The sequence below is a fragment of the Diabrotica virgifera genome, chromosome 6 (genome assembly GCF_917563875.1).
Source record: "Diabrotica virgifera virgifera chromosome 6, PGI_DIABVI_V3a".
NCBI classification, from domain to species: Eukaryota; Metazoa; Arthropoda; class Insecta; order Coleoptera; family Chrysomelidae; genus Diabrotica; species Diabrotica virgifera.
In genome coordinates this window covers 37,111,502-37,135,738 of record NC_065448.1, presented here as the reverse complement: position 1 = coordinate 37,135,738, position 24,237 = coordinate 37,111,502, and the positions used below count along the sequence as shown (strand labels likewise).

The 24,237-nt window shown below is 31.7% G+C and overlaps 1 protein-coding gene across 14 annotated transcripts in view; it reads left to right on the top strand.

Annotated features, from left to right (window-relative positions):
- Positions 1 to 24,237, top strand: part of LOC126885869 (uncharacterized) — a 156,187-nt gene that overhangs the window by 6,827 nt on the left and 125,123 nt on the right. For 13 of the 14 annotated variants that reach the window (XM_050652652.1, XM_050652653.1, XM_050652650.1 and 10 more), the window contains exon 2: positions 13,110 to 14,078. The exons of the other annotated variant lie outside the window; for it this stretch is intronic. In XM_050652652.1, coding sequence (XP_050508609.1) covers positions 13,110 to 14,078 — 969 coding nt within the window. The remainder of the gene's footprint in view (positions 1 to 13,109; positions 14,079 to 24,237) is intronic. 14 annotated transcript variants of the gene reach the window in all.

Here is a 24,237-nt window from a genome sequence, read left to right as displayed (position 1 = left end):
TTTGTATATTTTTGTCAAAAATGTCATAAAAAAAGGAGCGCGTGTGTTTTTTAAAGGTGAAATATCCATATTTGACGGTAATCTGAGATGCGTTTATAAATTTCACATCAGGTAATAACTCTTTTATGTATTTATATAAATTTAAATACCCAATACGATGTCAAAACAGTTTACTTTTTGGTTTTCGCATTCACCATACAGGTGTTAAAAATATAGGTAAAAAAACATAACTAGTCTGACTCCTTGAGCAACTATTGCACGCGCAGGTGCTTTTTATAGTCGCTTCAGTTGTCTTATGCAACGCTTACGAAACGATGTTGCTTACAGGAGGTTGCCTAGGCAACGTCAAGACAACTCAAAAATCGTCCACCAAATCAGTGCAGAATAGGGTCGTCTTCTAGGCAATAACAACGTTGTAAGAAAACGTTGCCACGTGGTAGACAACGTTGTCGCGTCGACAAATTGCTACTTGGGGGGGTTCCCAACCTTTGAGCAACTGTGTACCACCTGAAATATTTTCAAGATTTTGGCGTACCACCAAACACCGAGGAGGGCATGGAATGAAAGGAACGTCCTCCCCCTTCCTATTTTTTTATTATCAAAAATATGTCCATTGGCTTGTCTTATTTTAATTAAATAACTAATACCCCAGGCCGTGGGTGAAAAAACGTGATACAGTACGTAAATCGTACAGCTGGACATAGGCAATGTACATTAAATTGAGTGTGGCAACTGCGCTAATCTGTGTTAGTTGAAGCTTGTGTTCGAGTTCGAGTTTCTGGTGCAATAGAGTTGTTACAACCAATAGAATAAGTGAATTTGTAAGCAAGAATGTCCATAAATAACTCAAAAACAAAGATTATGATTAATGAGTTAATAATTTTACTTTACTTTTTAAAATATTTTTTATTTAAAACTAATTACAAAATTAAACAGACACAGTTTTCTCATTCCCTCAGGAAAAAATATTCAGCTACTATATTGTCATATTTTGACGTTTATTTCTGTCAGTCGAAATGAATACAAACGAGAATTGTGACTTCACGAACGGCGGTCTTTGCGTGTCGTCAGGGCTGCTTTATCCATTAGGCAATATAGGCAGCTGCCTAGGGCGGCAAATTGTGAGAGGGCAGCACAGGGGCGTCATACAATACATTATATGATGTAATGATAAAAAAAACTGAAAGTATTTTTTGTAAATTTCAGTAATTTTCAGTTTCAGGGGGGGGGCAACTCCCTCCCCTAACCCTATCAAATGACGCCCCTGAGGCGGCAAAAATACTGTACAAAAAATATTTGTATTTAAAAATTAAAATCGAATACCAAATAAATATGTATATTCATCATTCATCCATCAATGAAATAGAAGTGGGCATTCGTTTTTAAATAAAAGAAATTGCATTCATATCAAAAATAAAACAAACATAGCATTATGTTATCTTAAACCTAACACTATTCATCCAAAAAAACGGAAGTCATAAATTTAGTGATTATTGGGCCGACAAAAGCTCGGCAAAGACGATGATTGACTGAACACACGAACACAGCAATATTGCACATTTGCAGAAACTAAAGATTAAGTAGGAAATCGAGTTAGAGTTGGGATTTTCAAACTGTATTATTACAAGTACATAACATTACATTCGTGTTGTCGCACTGATATAATACTCCAGCCAGGGAAATACGCAAGAAATAGACCATGTTCGGGACAATGAAATATCAAGGTATAGTATTTTTACTACAAAAACGTTATTACGTAGGTCAAAATTTTTGACGTAAGAGAACTGTCAAAACATTAGAATGTGACTTTTCATTATTTCCGTGTTTATAATAAACATAGCAATAATGAAAAGTCACATTCTAATGTTTTGACAGTTCTCTTACGTCAAAAATTTTGACCTACGTAATAACGTTTTTGTAGTAAAAATACTATAGCTGACTTTTTTAGTTATTGTTGACTTGGACCTATAGGATGAAAGCCTACATGTTTACTGTCTAGAGTTCGTGTTTTTTAATTATTAACAATTTAGTGCAATCAACGCGATTTTTTTCATTTTTTGCACTCAATTAAAAAGCTAAATAGTTGACATAAAATTACAAAATTTATTTTTTTAGAACATTTAAAAACCTTCAAAATGACGATTTTGAAAGTCAAAAAGTTAATTTGTTGCTTCGTAAACTGCAAAATAACTGAAAATCGTTATTTATTAATAACTTTTACTAAAACTAACTTAGAACTGTAGTGTTTCACTTTACTCAAAGTTGGGTATTGGGGTACATAACAACAGTGGCGGCTGGTCTGTAAGTGAAGGGGGAGGTCATATCCGGTGGTTCAAGATTTTTTTGGAAAAACAAGACCTACAAATCCCATTTTAAATAATTTCTTATTTCATCATCTGTATTGGTTTCTTATAACTTATTTTGCAATATGTTGTTTAAATTTAAGCGGATCTTTATTTGACAAGTAAATATGAAATAAGTAAAACGAACAAGTCTTCATTACTAATTGTTAAATAAATCAGATAAATAGTATGATATAATATGTATTATAACAGCCAGAATATCAACAAACTACTTAAACTCAAAACCTAAAATAAATAAAAACTTACATTTTTATGCGGATTTAAAAAGTAAATCGATTCTTCTGGCCTTAGATTTTGCGAAATGATCGATCACTTGCTCGTTGAAATTTGTGATCGTTCGAATTAAAGATTTCTCCATAGTTAACATAGCTAAAGCACACAACCTGTCCTCTCCCATAGTATTTCTTAAAAACGTCTTGATGCGTTTTAACGTAGAAAAGCAACGTTCACTTTCCACTGTAGTCGTCGGCAAAGTACATAAAACGTTCAATAATTTTACACATTCAGAAAAGGTTTCACATAAATTGTTATTTATGAATAACTGTAGAATTGAAATAATCCCGCTGTTTTTATCAAAATCTTCACGATCATACATCACTTCAAGTTCGGTTTTCAGTTTGAAATAGTTTATAAGTGGATAGTTGACTTTGACTAACTTTAGTGTATCTTCGGGAAATTTTTTCCTGTAGTCTATAAACCTTTCAGCATAAAAAAGTTGAGCAATCACAAGATTTTCACTAAAACTGAATCGATGTTGAATTTCTGATAAAACGATATCACACACTTCCAGTGAAGTTTGACGTTTTGAGTCCTCATGTCTTGGCCGTTTATTAGAAACTGTCGTGCATAACGATGAGGGCTGTGAAGAATTGCTTAATACTTTGGCTCTGATTTTTTCAATGCACTCTTTAAACTTGGCAATATAGTTTTTAATATTTAAAACATCGATATTACGTTTCTGAAGTTGATTAAACAATATGTCGCAATGCGGCATAATCATATGGAAAAAATCTAACCAATATAAGAAATCAGTATCTTTTTAGTAATTTTTCAATCCAATGGCTTGACTTAAAGTATTATTATCGTCTTCATTTTCTATAATTTTCTCCAAGCAAGCTAGAATATCTTTTTGATATAAAAATACAGTTTCTACGCATCGTGCATTAAAGTACCCTCTGATTGGCGCTGCTTTAGGTAGTCTTACCTTCACAACTTCGTCCAAAACCGCTGTCCTCTTAGGAGATTTTCCAAAAAATGACGAAAAGATGTGTAAACTGGCAAAGAATACCTTTACACTCTTGTTCTGTCCAACCGCTTTTTGTAAAATTAAGTTTAACTGGTGGGCATAGCAGTGTATGAAAGTAGCTGAGTGATATTTTTGTCTTACTTTGTTTTGAACACCACCAAATTTTCCACTCATAACGGAAGCTCCATCGAAACTTTGAGCGACTAGTTTTTCTGGAGTTTTATTTATTTCTAAACTGTCCAATTCATCCATAATAACGTTGGCCAGATTTTCTGCTTTAGTTCCTATCGGATTAATAAATTTCCAGAAACTTTCGTGCACATTACCATTTAATACGTAGCGAAAAATAATGACCATCTGTGTTTTATTTGAACTATCTGTAGTCTCATCTGCTTGAACGGCAAGAAAATCGGATTGTTGAATTTCAGATTTTATTTTATGATGTACGACAGCCAACATTGACTCTAGTAAATCATTTTGTATTGACTTCGATATACCTTTAAAAACTGAACTTTTGTCTAGATGTTCTTTAAAAATCGAATCCAGTTCTGATACGAAATTTACTAAACCGCGAAATACACCGGGATTTTCAGATAATTCCGTTTCATCATGGCCTCTTAACGCGAGTTCAAACGCTCCGCAGAACTTTATACAGTCAATAATTTTATTTAAAATGTATCGGTTTTTTGTTACATTGTCATTAAACATTTTAATTTATTGTCTATACGCACTATCTAATTGCATTCGGATGTCGGCACGGCCCAGAGTTGCAAATGACATGGCACTTTTCATGTGATTACCAGACAAAAAATGTTTTTTTTTTATTTTATCTTTCAAGTGTTTTAAATCAGTAACCCCCGTTTTGCACCACACTGGATCGTTAGAAAATAGTAAACACGGAAAACAATAAAATGCATTCGATACCTGACATCCACAAAGCCAGTCTGACAATTCATACATATTTTGGCGAAAATACCGATGAACAGGTTTATTTTTGTCCATTGTAGTCTGTTTGATTTCAAGACACGGTTTTGTAATTCCGCAATCTTTAAACTTCAAACGTTCATTAAAATTTAATTTCATTTGGCGTTGGAGTTCATTTATACTAACCACTACCGACATTTTATAAAAATCTATAATAAAATAATATTAATCTCACGAACGCACTTAAATTAACTTTCTAAATTCCGAACTAATCTTACTCCCTGCGTAGATAGTCACGAAAACGTTACCTACGGTCTTACGGTCAATGACCACGATTTAGTATTACAACTTACAAAAATGCGTATTTTCGTGAACGTTCGGAATCCCAGGCTGTATTCTCACAGTGAGGTCAAATAAATTTCTTGACCATCGTGAATGTTCGTATTTAGCTGTTTAAGAGTAGTATTGCGGTAAATAAATTTGGCTTTTCGGTAACTTTGAACGATACTATTGTATTCCGAACACAGAATGACAGTATTTTTAATACAGAAAATTTTCTTTTTTTAAGGAAATAATTACATTATAATCGTTTGATTGTACAATTATTACAGGGAGGTCATTGACCAATTGACCTAAAGGGATAACCGCCACTGCATAACAAACTCCCAAAACTTGAGATCGATCAATTAATTAGTTTAAAAGTTAGGTATTCTATTTGTTTATCCCAGAGACCTTTGTTTTGCAATAACAAATGACAGAAAATAATGGAAGATGCGTATGCCAAATGAAAGTAGAAAAGTGATACTATCAAAATGTATTAAGAAAAGATAAAAAATTATCTAATGTAGTAAAAAATATTAGTTTATAAACATTTACAATAACATTAAAAATTTTGTCCGTAGAAAACATCTTCTTAGATAGGTATTCGGAAAGATGATATTTTACTCGAATTTTAAAAAATGTAGTTCAAATGATGACTAGTCATGGTAAGTGAAGGGGGAGCTTCTGCGTTGATTGCACTAAATTGTTAATAATTAAAAAACGAACGCGAACTCTAGGCAGGAAACATGTAGGTTTTCATCCTATAGGTCAACAATTAAAACAGTTGTCAGCTACCTGGCGGGAGCCGAAAAATGCACGAGTTCAAAAACTAAAAAGCAACTTGAAACTGCCTACCATTTTCTATATCTTGGGATCTACTCAATGGATTTTGATATTTCTTCTTTCAATTTGTATGTACTTTTGTGTACATTACAAATATGCAATTTGTCTAGACATTTATTAATTAATAAACAGTCTAATTTTTTTAAACAATTTTTGAAAAAATAATATTTTCTCAAAAATCCATTTTTGGTAATGATACTATCATTATTAATCATAGAAAAAGTTAAGGTATATTTTAATGAATAAATTTAATAAATTATGTTCAATAAATTATTATTTAATAAAAATAATTTATTTATTAAAATATACTTTAACTTTTTCTATGATCATTAATGATATGATTAAGAAAATAGATATTTGGAAAAAAATAATTTTTTCAAGGAATGTTTAAACAAAGTAAACCCTTTATTAATTAATAAATTTATAATAAAATTGCATATTTATGTAATCTATGTAGAAATTACGTACAAATTAAATTGTTAATAATTAAAAAACGAGGTGAACTCTAGACAGGACACGGGTAGGTTTTCTTCCTATAGGGCTACAATAACTAAAAAGAAGTAGTCAGCTATAGTCGGTTCGCTAAACTCAGACACAACTGGCTATTTATTTTAGTAGGTATTTTTTTTTGGCCAATTTTGCCAAAATTGGCAAAATTACTAACTATTTAGTAATTATTAACTATTTAGTAATTATTTTTTGCCAATTTTACTAAATTGGCAAAGTTAGGTACAAAAATCACTAGCTAGTTGTGTCTGAGTTTAGCGAACGGACTATACCTGAGGGCCGGTTGTTCGAACGCTAATCAACAGTGATCGCTATCAAATATTTAATTACTCTCACCAACTGTCAATGTCAACTTTGATTGGGTTGCTGAAAACATAATTGATTATAATTATGAGATTATTTAATCAATTAACATAACAATTATTAACATAATTGATTAACTAATTTCATAATTGTAATCCATAATTATGTTTTCAGCAACCCAAACAAAGTTGACATTGACAGTTGGTGACAGTAATTAAATATTTAATAATGATCATTTTTGATTAGCGTTCGAACAACCGGCCCTCAATATTTCATTTATTATGAAAATGATGTAACAGTGTGAAACAGCTTCAGTGAAATAACAGTTAAAAAATAACGGCTACTGTTATCGCAACACATTCCTATCCTATATTAAACTAAAGTCCTTTTACCCTATGACGGCCGATGTGTAATTAAGATATGATCAGTGGACCTCAAACAGTGGGGCGTTAATATTTAATTCCGATTGCTTGAAAAGTAAAAATATTTAATTTCCTGTATTTTATGTTCGGTGATAATGTTGGATTTTACTGTATCAAAATAAAATGATTATAATATGTATATACGTGTTAAAAAAAGTGGGGAGGAATATTTCGATTACTCGAAATTATTTGTCGACATCAAATGTTCATGAAGGTCTCTATAAGTCTCTATTTTGCATAGAGTGAAAATTGTACGAATGGTTTTGCATGCAGTAAAATTGGAAAATACTTGCCAAGTTGCTGGTATGTCCAAATTTGAATAAAATACATCCAATACTTTAGTTTCTGCAGACACTGTATTAATTATAACCTTGAAACAAATTGGCACTAAATCACTTCCGAGTTTTCAACAAAACAAAAGGTTTAAACATGTGTAGTCCAGTAATTAATAATTAATACCAAAACTATTGAGAGTACGCAGTCCAGTAATTAGACCGAAGGTACTTTATCGTTTAACTAAAACACACCGCAAAGTCCGAATTGAATTCCTGAAACACTTCTTTTTAGCAAACGATATTTTTATTTCACCACCAAGCATTTTACATGTTTGAGGAAGGGTGTTAGAGTACACTGAACTGTGGGAACAAACCTTTGAAATGTTGTGTTGGCAGCAGTGAGTGACAAGTTTCTGTCCTTTGTAAGAACTGTCATGTCATATAGTAATATTGTCAAAATAAATGCATGGTGTCTTTTTATAATAGTAATATGTAACATTACGCTTGATGTAAAATAAAGAATATTTTTAATACATTTCCAAACAATACATTTCTTATTTAAGGGACCGTTCAAGTATTACGTAACGCAGGTTGGGGGGGGGGGGGGTCAAAAATCTTCAAAAATTGCGTTACGTAGGGGGGAGGGGGATCAAAAATCTTCAAAAATCGCGTTACGTAATACTTGAACGCTCCCTAAATAAAAAATTCTGCTTGCATTTTTTTTTCGCAAAAATGGTACATTTTTGAAGGGCGGCTACTAGAGAATTGCCTAGGGCGGCAATTGACCTAAACGCGGCCCTGCGTGTCGTAAGGGGTCAAAGGCAAAAGTGTCCTCAAGTGGCTACCTTTGTATTTTGAGGATACTTTGACCTGTGACCTCGGTCACAATCCTTTAAGTAAAGTAAATTTCTCCATTACAAACATATCTAGCCGTTTTCACACCAGTTGAGGTAAGCTAGCCAGTGCGTTCATCTTTTCTATTGTGGAAAGATCGTCCCCAATAGGCCTACAGGAAACCACACCTATTTTTTATAAACTCTTTCATGAAAAAGACGCTATTACGTGTAAATCGAGGGAGGTAATTCTGTTACGTAAATCTACGTAAATAATTTAAAGTTATTAAAATGCAGTTAAAAACCTTTTTTTGTGTACTATGCCCAACGAAAATCGAAAAATTATTATTCAAACTAGTTAAGCACAAATAAATAATTAATTTAAAGTAATTGAAAATCCAACAATACCTTTTACGGTACAAAATAAATAGTAAACTAAATGAAAGGTTCAAATAAACCACCTTGTTTTGCAAGACAATAACGTAGTCTATCATAAACTGCTTGCCTCACGTTTTCAAGCTGTTGTGGCGTAATCGTAGCACAAGCGTTTCTTATTTTATTTTCCAAATCCTCTAGACTATCGTTGTCATAGATGGTGGATTTAATATGTCCCCAGAAAAAGAAATCCGTGGGAGCCAAATCGGGACATCTTGCAGGCCATTTAATTTGGTTGCTTGTTCCGCTTATAATGCGATCTTGAAAAATTGTGCTTTGCGATCTTGAAAAATTATGCTTAAATAATTTTTCACGATACGCGCATTATGAACGGAACAGCCATCCTGTTGGTACCAGACATCTTCGAAACGTACATCTGGGAGATTCTGAATAGCTGGAATAATGCTATCTTGTAAAAGAGCAAGATATTTAGCTGAATTCAGAACTCCCTCAATGAAAAATGGACCAATTACATGGTCACCTAAAATTCCGGTCCACACATTAAGTTTTTGAGGGCGTTGAGTCCTATGTACAATACTTCTATGTTCATTTTCCTGAGACCAATACCGCGTTCTGGAAGGATTGTGATGACCCCTTACAGAAAATGATGATTCATCGGCGAAAAGAATGTTTTTTACAAAATCATCATTTTCGTGTGATTCATCCATTGCAGCTTGACAAAACTACATTCTACGATAATTATCTCCGGGAAATAACTCCTGAGTTCTCGAGTATTTGAAACTCAAAGTCATATTTTTTTAGAACTTTATGAACTGTGATATGCGAAACCTCCAACTCCTTGGCGACACTTATGGTGGTTCTGGAGTTATCTACCTCAATTGTAGAACAAATATCTTCACCCCTTCTTTCGATTTCCTGCTGTCTTTCCGGGGACATCTCTTTTCTTTTGTGACATTTTGTACAATCTTTTAAGCAATATTGTGTTTCAAAACTATTTATAACATTTGCAATTGTTTGTCTGCAAGGTATGGGTCTAGTTTCGAAAGTATTAGCAAATAGATCTACACATTCTGCCAACGAATTACCTTGATAATACCATTTAATTATTTGCATCTTTTCTGGAGAAGTACCTATAAATAAATATTTTAAACAATACTCTTCGCTTCGGGGTTCAGATGACAAACCAATAATAGTTGACGTTTAACGAATTTTGAAGTTAATGCTAACATCCAGGATAAACAATTACTGACAATTTGTATTTGTAGCTCAGTTGTCACAATGATCTCAATATTATACAATGTATGGATTTATGTATCTAAATATATACGATGTATGTTTCCTATGTCCAACTGAATAATTTATGTACTGTATAATTCAGGAATTTTTGAAACCTATCAGGTGTTCTAAAGGATGATGGCAGGAATAATTTATACTAAAATGTAACCAAAAATTTCAGGAGTTTTTTTTATTTATGACGTTTTTCATTTTTGTTAAATTTGCAATTTTTAAAGATTTTTAATTTTGCATCTTAGGATATTCATTTTAGAGAAACACTTTTAAATAGAAAATTGTAGTGAATTAAAAAACCTACAATTTGAGCTATAACAAGTTTAATTTTGTTTATACATTATTGCAAAACAGCCTGCGAAAGGGCCAAAATGGCTGTTTTTTGCAATTGCATTATTTATTGTAAAAATAACTTTTATTTGTTTTTTATGGCTTTAAAATGAAGATCTTTCAATACCAAACATAAAAAAATTTACAAAGCCCGATTGGTGAACTTGTTGCTTAGATATTATAACTTGTTTATTCCAAGGGGTCAAATGTCGAAGGCTATAACTTTTTAAAAAAAAAAATCGTAGAGAGTTAATCCAAGATCCACTCTCCTTCTAAAGACTTATATTTTCATATTCTGATGTAAATAAATGCGTATAATATTTTTCAACCTCATATATATATATATATATATATATATATATATATATATATAATTTGAGGCAATATAAGGTTTGAAAATAAGGGGGCAAATTTCGTTATAAACATTTAGAACTGAAGCCGCCCCTGTACATTATATGTGTTTCTAAGGCCCGGTTTTTCAGTGAGCGGTTAAAATTTTGGTTAGCTAACCTAGTTTAAATTTTAACCAATATTTTAACCCTTATATCGTTTTTCAGTGCTTTATACCAAGATGTGCAATTCTATAGATTTTTGACAGAAAAATAAACAAAATAGAATTTCATAACCTATTTTATAAATAACAAATAACATAACATTACAAAAATGATTAATGCATTCAAGTTCCGATTCTTCATCTGATGATGAAAATATAATTAGGTAAGAATATAATAATACATAATACAATATTTCCCGCGATAACACAAAATGTCATAATTTAACTAACCTCTTCTGTCAGCAAATATAGATAAACGTCTGTCGGAAAATTCGGAGTTAAACCACCTATGATAGCGAGTATCGGTTAAAATCTTGGTCAACTTAAACGGGTTTAAGCGATAACCTAGTACTGAAAAACTGATTAACCATAAAAATTTCGGTGACCGAAAAATCTGGATTAACCCAGCACTGAAAAACCGGCCCTAACTTGCAGATTATTGTTGTTGAAGACAAAATAAAGATTCAAAACAAAATATGATAATTGCTTTTGTTTTCTTAAATCGTAGTGACTTTATTTATAACAATTAAGATATTATTTCACAGTCATCAACTAAAGAAAGACTTATATTATCTTATAATAAAAATTATTTCAAACAAAAATTACATTTAATTATTAAAAATGATTTTTAAAGTGTTGTGGAGATTTATTTTTCTGTACGAATATGATTTATTGTGTCGGTTGCCCTTAGCGACAGTTAGCAACTTATAGTACATTGAATCACGGTTTTTGCTCCAAATTTTAAAGCACAGCTTGGATTGACTTGAAATTTAGCAAACACATAGATAACATGTCAAAGAATAAAAATTTTATTGGGACTCTTCGTGCATTTGCCCTGGGGGTGACCTTCACCCCTTAGAAGGGGTGAAATAATATACGTTCAAAATAAGTTAGGAAATGGATAAAACGTCCAATTCTAAGCAACTTTTGTTCTACAACATTTTCTCATTTAGTTAATACTTTTTGAGTTATTTCCGAGTAAATATGTTCATTTTTCAACAAGAAAAAAACCCGTTTTTAGGCGGTTTTTTGCAAATAACATAACGCAAATAAAAAGTAAGTATTTTATTGAAAAAAACATTCTTAGTAAAAATATAGCCCATTAAAAATAAAAAAAAATGATGTATTTATGAACTCACTAGACTCAGCAGAAGCAAAGTTCTAGCTAATGAAAAATAGGTTCATATCCTTCAAATTTCAAAGTGAAATACCCATAAAATGATGCTGCATTTTTTGGAGAACACTCATTACAACTTTTTTAAAGTGTCTAAAAAAATATGTGTACCTATCTGTTTTTTAAAAAAGTTTGTAGCATCAATAATAAGCAAGTTACACTCAAAACAAAGTTGGTCTCTTTTTTTTTGTCAAAAAACGCGGGAACGTCACCCCCTAATTAGCATAAAAAATAAAAATTATTTCCCATTGAAAATACACTGCGCCCCAAAATTAACGCATAATTTTAAAAAAAAATTGTCGAAAGAACAGTAAAAAACGTTGATGTTTTTACCAGTTTTTGCAAAAAAATTAAAAACATGCTAGTTATGTGCTTCATTTTATTTCGAATTTAGTTGGGTTGGAATACGCTGTGCTGAACGTTTAACGGGGCTTTTCAAGTTTATTAAGTGTTTTTCTTTGAAATGAACCACCAGCAGCAAGAAAATCGAAATTTGTCAGAAAGTGACTGTATTAGAATCGTTACTCTTCGCGAAGAAGGTTATACACTCAAGTAGAACTCACTGAACGTTTTAACGTCACCCAGTCAACCATTTCAAGAGGGTTAACACGTTTTTCTGTTACTGGAAGTAACTCAAGAAGACTCGGTCAAGGCCGTAGAAGGGTTACAACTCTTAATCAAGACCGGTTTTTGACACTTCGTACACTGAGACAAAGGTTTGTTACCAGTACTTCTCTACAAAATGAATTTTTGGATCGTTATAACTTTAGAATCAGCCAAAATACGATTAGAAGAAGACTTGCCGAAAACGACCTATGCCCTGGAAGGGCACCAATTGGCCCATTATTGACCAGAGACCATAGAAGGCAAAGATTGCATTTTGCTCGTGAACATGTTGATTGGAATAATGACGATTGGGGAAGAATATTGTTCACCGATGAATCCAGGTACTGGATTTTTCTTTCTGTTTTCTGACAGCAGTAAAATGTATTTAAAATTAAAAACATTGCATACATTCATCTTTTTGTGTCAATTTATTTAAAAAAAAATTTTTGAACACGATTTATAAATAATTATGCTAATGTTTATATTAGTGAATAGAAAATTGAATACCCTTTCATATGAGCTATCACATGACTCCTATTCTCATTTAAAAAAATCATCGATTACGTCATCACGCCCATCATTAGTATGATTTATATGCCAAAAAATCGTAATTTAAAAATAAAAATTGTCATTTTTCGAGATTTTTTCTCAAAGTCGCCTATTTACTAAATAATGAATTTATGCGTTACTTTATGGATGCACTGTATATCATATTTATATTTATAGGTCATTCTGGAACACCAGCAATTAGTTGTTCCTTCAAAGCTAAAGCTGGTTTGTTATATCCATTGGAAAGGGGCTTCATCTATGTTCATAAACCAACTATTCATATTACATTTGAAGATATGGCTTCTGTTAATTTTGCTAGAGCTGGTGGAAGTACGAGAGCTTTTGACTTTAAAATTGATCTAAAGTCAGGCACTGTTCACACTTTTGGCAGTATAAAAAAAGAAGAGTATGGTAAGCTGTTTGACTTTATTACCAAAAAGAAATTGAACATTAAAGATGAGTTTGGAGAATCATTTGAAGAAGCTGCTCCAAATGCGTATCTGGCAAGGGTTAAAGCTAAAGGCCAAGAAAAGGATGATGATGATGATGAAAAGGATAAAGAAAGATATGAACAAGAAATGAAAGAATTTAAAGCTTCATTAGGTGACACCTCAAAAGAAAATAAGAAATCATCAGCAAATACGGATAAGAAAGCTTCTGATGTAGATCCAGTTGAAGTGTTCCAACAACAGGTAGTGGATAAAGCCAGTGTTATCAATATACCAGTAGATGCTATTGCTATATTCAAAAAAATCAACTGTCTTACTCCCAGAGGGCGTTATGATATTAAAATTTTCAATTCATTTTTCCAACTTCATGGCAAAACATTTCGTTATACAATTCCAATAACTGCAGTGCACAGATTGTTCCTGTTACCACATAGCCACCTACTACCAGATAGCAGACAGATGTTATTTGTAGTTAGCTTAGATCCAATTAAACAAGGCCAAACTAGTTACTACTTTTTACCGTTTCTCTTTAATCGAGATGAAACATCGATTGAGCTTCCATATACTGAAGAAGAACTAAAGGAAAAATTTGAAGGAAAGTTACAAAAGGTGCTTAGTGGACCCACATTTGAAGTTATGGGTAACATTATGAAAACTATTACCAACAAAAAACTAACAGGACCTGCTGATTTTATAGGTAACCATTGACTTCTTTATTTATTTATTTATTTATTTATTTATTTATTTATTATACGGGATAACCCCATTAACAGTTAAATTACAATATAAGTTAGGATTCAAAACATAAATTACCTATAGGTCTTTTCATCGACTGTCATTTGTTTCGAGCTTCTGTCATATGTCGTATAATTAGTGTGACCAACTAGCCCGAAAAATCCGGGACATGGCCCGAATTACGAAGTCGTGTCCCGGCGTCCCGGACAAGGCTTCCGGGCTATCCGATTTTTCAAAGTTTTGGTAAAATTATATTTTGAAATTTTGAATACGTTGTTCTTCTAATATAAGAATTCACATCAAATTGAATTGGTGGGACGAAAAAAAGTCGACAATTTCTAGAGTGTAATACTAATACCACATCCAAAAACCATGCATTTTATATCGTGGTATTATAGTTCTAAGGACTATAGGATATATTATAGGATTGCTCTAGTTCTATAGGACTGATCGGGTCACAAATCCAGATCCGAGGTCCATAGAAGAATGGGGAAGAACCGAGAAGTACTAACCAGGGCCGCGTTTAGGTCAATTCACGCCCTAGGCAATCCTCTAGTTAGTCCTCAATTATTGCGAAAAAAAACTGCAGACATTTTTTTTTAAATAAGAATACACTAAAAATGGATTTAAACAACGATAACTAATAAACACCTATAACAGAAAAAATTGTCATTCCAGTTCGATCATATCAGAGATTTTCTATAAAAAAAAGAATTTTCAAAAAAAAAAAAATAACAAAATCGACAAATTATTAACACGTTCTTGCGTCATACTTGATGGGAAATTATTTTTAATTCTTGACATTTTAGAAAATGACCTTTCAGCGGACACGTCGGCAACTGGGATGCACAAATAAATGTGCAAAGCAATGTCAAAATTAGGGAAAATGTCTTTCAATCCACTTAGTGCAGTCACTGAAGGTTTTCGCCTCCGATTTCGTTGAACCTCCATCGATTTTCATGAAAATTGGTGAGTAGTTAGAGGATACGTCAAGGAACAAAGGAGACATGATGCCAACTTGAGCTTTTACTGTGGTGGTGGATGCCACCCCTTCTCGGGGGAGAAAATTATTATTTTTTAAATAATACCATAAATCGATAGAGAGACAAATTGTAAGCAAAATTTGTTATTAATATAAATCAATACTTTTTGAGTAATTAAAGATCAAAGATTCTATTTTTTCGTAAAAGAATGCATGTTTTAAAGTTATTTTTCTCGTATAACTCAAAAACTATAAGCTTTTATAAAAAAAAGTTATTACAAAAATTGAAAATAATAAAAAGATAAATACACTCCTCACTTAAAGAACTAAACTAATGTTAATTTAAAGTGAGTTATGGGTAATTGAATGTATATTTTTTTCGACGAGTACTCAAATCTAAGTATTCAAGTTTAAATAACATAACGGGAAAACGATGCATTTTATAAAATATACCTGCTAAGCACTTGTCAGAGTACTTCGGAGTACGTATCAAATGAGCTCCAGTATAAAAATAAGAGAACTGTTTAGAACTTTTTACGAAAAAGTGAAAAATAACACATACGCCATTTCTACAAAAATTAAAATTTATAGTAATCCGTAATATAATTTCTTTATATGTATTAGCATAAGTAATGATTTCAACAATTTTGACCGGTTTAGAATGCATATTTTTGAAAAAAAATATATAATTTAAAATTATCGTAATTTTCATTTTCTTTTGATAATAACTCCAAAAATACTCAATATACGTAAACAGTGATATATGTAGGTATAACCGAATTTTAGTGTTTTCTGTATCAAATATTTTACCTTTTTACTATATCTGTAGGGTACAAAATAACTGAGATAGAAACATTTAAAGCTTAAATTTTGCTGCGTTAACCATGTACCCGGGGCCATTTTTAACCTTTTCTTTTAAAAAAAGTGAGGCTGTTAAAAGAATAACCTCGACGTGGTTTAATAGCCAATAAAATTAACTCTCAAATGGTTTTTAGGCAAACCTGATATCGTAAAAATTAACGGAATTATTAAAAAAAAACAATAACTTTTTTGGAAAACTTTTTAAAAGATAAATTTTTGTGGATAAATTTTAACCCTATCAGCTTGTTCGGGGACTGATTTGATGGATATTTCTAAGTAATTTGACAAATGTTTAATAAGGTTATGTTATAAAATGCATCATTTTCCCTTTATTTAAACTTGAATACTTAGATTTGGGTACTCGTCGAAAAAAATATACATTCAATTACATATAACTCAATTTCGGTTAACATAAAACGGTTTTTCCAGTAAGGAGTTTATTTCATTTTATATTAGCTTCAATTTTGGTAATAATAACTTTTTTGTAAAATCTTATAATTTTTGAGTTATTTATGAAAAATCGGTTAAAAACATGCATTTTTCTCAAAAAAATTAAAATCTTTGATCTTTAATAACTCAAAAAGTTTTGATTTATTTTAATAACTTTATATAACAAATTTTGCTTGAAATTTGTCCCTCTATCGAATTTTGTGGATATTTTTAATAAAATAATTTTCACCTACGACAAGGGGTGGCATCCACCCCCGGGGTAAAAGCGCAAGTTGACAACATGTCACCTTTGTTCCTTGAGATATCTTCTAACCACTCACCAATTTTCATGCAAATCGATGGAGGTTCAACGAAATCGGAGGTAATAGCTCATATCCAGCTTCAGTGATTGCACTAAGTCTTCTTTAAATATTTAGATATGTAAATTGGTGATTGTATTGTGGTATACAAATGACCCTTTAAGTGAATGCATTCATGTATGAAATATGTACTTATCTGGGTCGTCTTTATTTTGTATCAGATTTTCAGCTTCTTTAATAATTTCTTTATTGCTTAATTTTGGCAGATCTGTTAATAACACGAAAACGTTGATAAATAAGTCAATAAGATTCCAGAGGTCTATTCAGGTCTCTTATCAAAGTGTCGATTATAATATATAGAATGTGTGGGTTTTCATCTCATCACTAGCCGAAAAATTTTAGTTCATCATCGATCCTCTCGTCAAATTGAATTTTTCTTTTTATCTTTCTTATTTCTTTATATGTTTTATTTGGGCACAATTTTTTGGCTTCCTTGCAAAGTAATTTGAAAGAGCTTCATCCTCTTTAATGACAGAACCCAGATTCATAATTTTTATACACAAATATTTTTTGTACAGTATTTTTGCCGCCCTCTCATGATGTGCCGCCATAGGCAACTGCCTATGTTGCCTAATGGATAAAGTGGCCCTGGTACTAACCACCATCAAATCTCGAAAGTTGGACGCATGCGAAATGAATCCAGACAAGCCATTTTGCAAGGAAAAATATTTGGAAAGCGAGGTCCAGGAAGAAGAAGAACATCCTGGTTAAATAACCTCAGAACCTGGTTCAACACATCATCTGTGTAGCTTTTTCACGTTGCTGCAGATAAAGTGAAGATTGCCATGATGATCGCCAATATTCTACTAAAACTAAAATGGTGGATTTTTCGTTTTTGTATTTTAATTATCGTGTTCTTAAAAAAAATAACCCGAGTTTTATTGAAAAGTCCCGGATTTCAGGTATTTTTTTCAGCCTTGTCCCGGATTCGAGTGAGTTGATCACACTACGTATAATCCGTGTATAACATTAATATACATGGATTATACAACATATGACAGAAGCTCGAAACAAATGACTGTGAATGAAAAGCCCTATAGTATAAACCCAATAACAAAAAGTTACATTCAAAATGTTCACTACATACTAAAAACATACAAAATATAACAAAATTCATTAGTACCAGTATTGGGACCGTGCAAGTTCGGAAAAGCGACACCTGGTTTCATAGTTCAGCAACATTTTTAGCACTTTTAATTATATTGGCCAATTGTTGCTGGATAATTGTCAAGGCCATAGCCCAAAAAAAATTATAAAAAGAAAATGTAACATGAGGTTATGTTATTAAAAGGTAAACAATTGTATGTAGTAAATAAAATTAGTTATTAAAATGCAGTACTGCAAGCAAAATACAATTAATCATATTTACTTTTATATAATAATTGCATATCATATCAATATTGTGGAGCAACATATAATTTTTCTTCTTCAATGACAGTAGGTATGAAATATACGTCAATTTGACAATTTCAATTGATAATATGAATTAGTTAAGAAAGTTACAAGATTTCTCCGCCATTCGCGCACGATCGTTTCTCATAATATCCCCTCCAAGTACTTGCACACCGCGAATACATAATAATACAGTAAAACCTCTGTTAACCGAAACCTTTTTAACCGATGGTTTCAATAATTTCATCAATAAAAATTAAATTTGTATCGCAAAACGTAAACTATTTGATGTAAATTTGTCAACATCCTAAACATTGCAATAACAACTAAAGATTGCAATTAAATATACAATACATGTTTTTATGACTCTACTTATTTAACTCTAGGATGCATATCATAGGTATTTTCGACCTAGAACGTTTTTTCATATCAATTTGATTTTGGATATAATTGGTTAAGGTTATTGCTTCATTAGATATAGTTGCAAAACATCATTGTCATTGGAAAACAACAGACAATAGAAGATTTCTCAAAAAACACTTTTTTATGTGAATTTTATGGCCTTGTCCGAGCCAATTAGCCAGACATTAAAAAACACTTTAAACTTATTCATTTTCCTTAATTTTATTGCTTTATATTACTTACCGATGATATTATTTACATATTAAAGAAACCATTACGAAATCACCTCATATTATTTTTAATGCCAACTTTGACCAAGAATATTTATTTAGGTATTTATTTATTTACGGGCCTTACCCATTATTACAAAGTAATTTAAGAGCTAACCCAGCTAACAGTGTTCGTATATATAACGTCAAACAAACGTCAACATTTTGGGAGAAGTTACGACAAAAGTTACATCAAATTTTACCTAAAATATACGTATAAAATTCACAGCGATGTTACGTAACAATTTTACGTTATTTCTACGTAACCTTTTTAACGTCACAAAGACGTCACTTTTTAGGAGAATTTTCGGTATAAATGATATTTATAAATAGGACTTAAAATTATTGTGTAAATAAAACCACATACATGATGCTGACACATTTATTAAATATTTGAAATAAACATTTATTATATATTTGACTTTTATGTGAGAGAAAGAGACAAAATTATTAATAGCTACTTTATATTACAATACATAAACATATACCCTTGAAGTAATCTTCATTCGTAAACTGCACACTTACTCACACACAAACGCGTTCAACCCAACCTCTAGGAACATGTGTGTACCACTGCTAGTCAGCGGGACCCACATGTCCGAAGATCAAACCGGTCTCGCTCCCGAAGAATATCATTCCGGAGCGGTACCTATCTGACCCCCAGGTTTTTTCCTCCACCCCTCCCCAACGTGTGACATACGAAGGGGAGGCTTTGAACTTTTACGTCGAGTGATTTGGCTAATGTAACACCCTCCGTCTTGTCATGGTTGTGGTTAGGCCACCTATCTGTAGGGGTAGCTGTTTAGCTTTTCTCCCTAATTACTTTACTGAGTTTATTTATGTTTTTCATGATTTTGGACTGAAGTCCCTAAATGTGTGTTCCGAACGGAGAGACACCAACCTGGATTGGTGTCCCTCCGCTCGGACTTTGGTGTGTGTCTGTCACTCAGCTGCCGATTTGACAATACTTGCGTATTATTCTCCTCGTCAGCCGAGCAGCCGCAAGGTCTGGCCATCAAGCTCGTGCTTGCCGGACACGGTCTCGATGCTCAGGTACGCGCTATGGCCTCTCATTGACCTGCCTGAAGGCCTATCTAAACCAGTATCTAGATCTTTTTATATCTAAAATACTACTCTTAACATTTTTACTTGGATATTTCTAATTTGAGGCGACAAAAAAAATCAAGAAAATGATCTTAAACTATCGCATTTAAAATATGTATAAGGCAGAACATTTTGTATTCATACACTTGCAATTGTGGCAGAAATTTTTCGAGAAAAAACTTGTTTACTTACTATTTAAAATTGCATTCAGAAGGTAAAAATGAAACATCGAATAAACAGCAAAAATGTCCTATGTCATTTTAAGTGTTCATTTGAAAAATATATCATCCATTTTAACCCTCTAGCAGGCAAGCCCGTCTAAAGGTAGTTTAATTTCTAGCCATTTTTATGCCTGCAGCATGCAAACCCGCCTTTTGCTTTATACCTCTAAGTGTACCTTAGTACACTAACATTTGGTTAGCGCTAATTTATAATATAACTCCTTTGAGTCAAAATCTATCAAGCTTTAAATTTTTCCATTGAAAATAAAATTGGCCTGGTAGAGGGTTAAGGGTAAACATGACATTGATGTTGAACAGGACATTTTAAAGTTTAAAACTTTTGAAGAATTCGACATATGGAAAAATGGTATAGAAAATGAAACTGATTCAAGATTTATTACACTTCGAAATAAATCTTTATCATCAGGAAAACATCAAGTATTGCAGTCATTTAGTTCAAAACCGTACCTGATATTTGAAAACTCAAGGTACTAAAATAGTTTCTGCCCTGCAGCTATGATTCTTCAAGTCACTGAAAGCAGAAGGTGTACATGTAAATTTACAAAAAGCCACATAGGACTTAGCAATGATTTTACTATATGTGTTGTCTTCAAAAAGTCAAAAAACCTACCACATAAAAAAAGTAAACAGAGATTGCAAATGCCAGTTAACCCATAGGGAATGTAATGTGTGTTTGCATAAATACTCTGTTGATTCATTAATAAAGTGGATTACAGTGGAACCTCGATTATCTGTCTCTCTATTAACCGTCACCTCTGTTAACCGTCAGGGTCCATACCTACATAAGTAATATTAACTACATAAGTAAAAATTTAGTCATCAATTAATTTTGTTTGAACATTGCGATAAGCCAAACGAAGTTCCTTGAAATGTACACGTGCAGTTATGCCACCATCGCATTTTTTTATGTAAATAATTTTTGTTCTTATTCAGAACTCTGGATTAAATTTCAATTTAAATAGGTCATAAATGATACCCTGCTTTTAAAATTCTATTTTTAGAATGGCAAGCTGAAAATAAAAATGCACAGCACAATAATTATTACAGTCAATATCTGTGTGTCACCATAATTAAATTTTATTCAAATTCGAACATTGATTGTGTCACTTAGTCGTTTGATCAATTAAGTTTTGTTAATGTTCTGTTAACCGTCTTTTCGATTATCCGTCATACCCTTGGCCCTGACAGATAATCGAGGTTCCACTGTATCTGTAACATTTTCACCTTCTTGGCAGAAAACTTATTGGTAACATGCATCCTCACATATATCTCATAATTGTTTTGGTAAGAAATTTAATAAAAAGAAAATAATATTTTTAATCATTACCAATCTTAATTTTTTTGTCTTTATACTCCTCTCTTCTTTATTGCACAGTAATATTTAAAGCTATCCATTAATTAAATCCACATTTCCATAATGCCTGATTTGGATGTTAAAAATTATTCACTGTTGTGAATTTTTATTATGGTTACATTTTTATTTAATTTAATATCTTGTCAGGTACGAAAAATTCACAACCAATTCAGGAGGAAAATACAGATTTGGAAATACTATTTGAAGCTGAGGCAAAAATTAAAACGGACTTTTTAGCATGCCAAATTACCACAAAAAACAAAGCGGGCCATCGAAATTCTAGTGTTACTAGAGAATTGCAACAAATAAATCGGCAGTTACTGGACTCGCTCAAAAATTCGAAACAATAATTGTACCAAGTTGAGGTGGTGAACAAAAGGTATTGCACCAATAAAAACCAGCCTACAAGCTTTAAAAGCCTGCTTATGTCAAATTATATATAAACAAACACAATTCCATTTAATAAAAAAATGTTACCTCAAAGGTAACTTTATGTAAAAATAAGAAATTAAAGAAATCTAAAAAGTCATAAAATAACTTTATTATGTTAACTCAAATATACAGAACCAGAGTTAAATAACAAAAATAAAATAAACACAATTTACACCTTACAAACATCAATATTATTTTAGAAATAGACTCTTTCATTAACCAAAGTAGGTATATTTATAACGTAATTAGACTAAAACAAAGTATATATACCTAAACACTTTTTAAAACAGAAATAGTAATAATATATTTATAATTATTCACTTTAGTTCATTTTATTAAAATGTTAAAAGCAAAAACAACAAAGGTATAACCTCAAAAATAAAATGTAAACAAACCGAACAAATCTATCATCTATCACTACGAACAAACAGCTGATTCGTGACGTCACGCATACGTCACGGTTCTTTTGAGTTTTTGCTGCAGTGAGACAAACGTAGAATTACAGCATCTTACGGTTCATTAAAAGTTCACCACTTAGCTATCGAAGGCTTAGCGACACATTGAACTTACTGCAAGTACAAAACGCTGGAAAGAGACATTGGAACTACTCCAAACTCTCCATGGAGGAATGTTGAACACCGGCGTACCTCCAGTTATATTGAAAATATCACAATCGTAATCATTTAATAGCCTCATTTATATATCCAGTAGGTTGTGAATTCCATAGGTGTTAGTTGTTATGTGACCAAACAACTGAGCAGTATTCTAAAATAGTTCTAACTAAGCAACAATACACCAATCTTGTTGAATTAATGGAGAAATACTTGCAATTCCTAGTAACAAAACCAAGAAGCTTAGATGCCTTTATTGAAATAGAGTTTATGTGGCCACAGAAAGTAAGCTTCTCTTCAAAAATAACACCCAAATCCTGAATAGAAGAAACATTATTTAATGGCGTATTGTGAATAGTATAGCTTGTTTCGATTCTATTGACTTTACGAGAAAAACTTATGAAACAACATTTTTTTACATTCAAGTGGGTTTTGTTTTTATTGCACCAACTTTGTAATCTGTCCAAATCATCTTGCAACAGGTCTTGATCGCAACTTTACCATAAAAATAAAAAAAATGAAATCACATTTTTTATAGTAATTCTTCTCACCTTTCTGAAGACAATGGGACCTGTTTCAAGCTTTCAGTCTTATTCTAATAAAAGTTATGAATTTTTTAAAGTAAAAGTAAAATTGCGATTTTGACAATATTTCCCCACTTAAAATTCAAAATAAATTTCATTTTCTTTTTCAACACCATCAAAAACATAAAATAATAAAAAAATAAGTGTTATTTTGGGGATTTATAACGTCGATAACTTTCTAGAAACTTATTTGTAATCTATATTTTAATATAAACTTGATTAAAAAGCTAAATTTCTAATTTCGTCTCTCAACTTTTGCGATTAAACTTTGCAATACAGGAATCTGCACGTTTTATTTTAAAAAATTCATAACTTTTATTATAATTTATTTATTTATTTATTTAATGAAATATACATCCACCGTGTATAAACCCATAAAGGTGTACATAAAAAAACTACATTGACTGAACACTTGATGACAAAATATATGTAAAATAAAATGAAGAATAACCAAAAATGTTTCTGTTGTTAATACACATACACAATAATAAAAAAACAAAGACCTTAATTAAGAAAAATAACATGACATCAATTCGATAAGCTATTGCGTATTTCGCGTTTAAAGATGTTAAAACTAAAAAAAAATGTCCACAGATCTTAAGTTATTTACACTTCTGCACATACTTTTTATCGGACAATAGAAATTATGTTGCGAATTAGGCACCGAAGTATGAAAAGTTACACCTGAACGTGACACAGTTCATGGTACATTAAAGTCTATAAGACTAAGCAAAACATCGCTATTAATTAGGCAATTGACAATTTTGAATATTAGGCCGTTTATTTCACGCTGCTTACGCAGTGAATGGAATCCAAACTCAGAAAGGAGTAAATTATAGCTGTAGTCTCTAACCGGATATCTGTTATATTTTTTGAGGTAACAGTAATAGGACTGTAAGCTTGAAACAGGTCCCATTGTCTTCAGAAAGATGAGAAATATGTACTGTAAACATTTCAGGAAAAAATATTAAAATGGAACAGAGTTGTAGCGAGTTGAACGCAAAAAACGTGATTCATTTTTTTATTTTTAGGGTAAAATTGCGATTTTGACAATGTTCCCCCACATAAAATTCAAAATA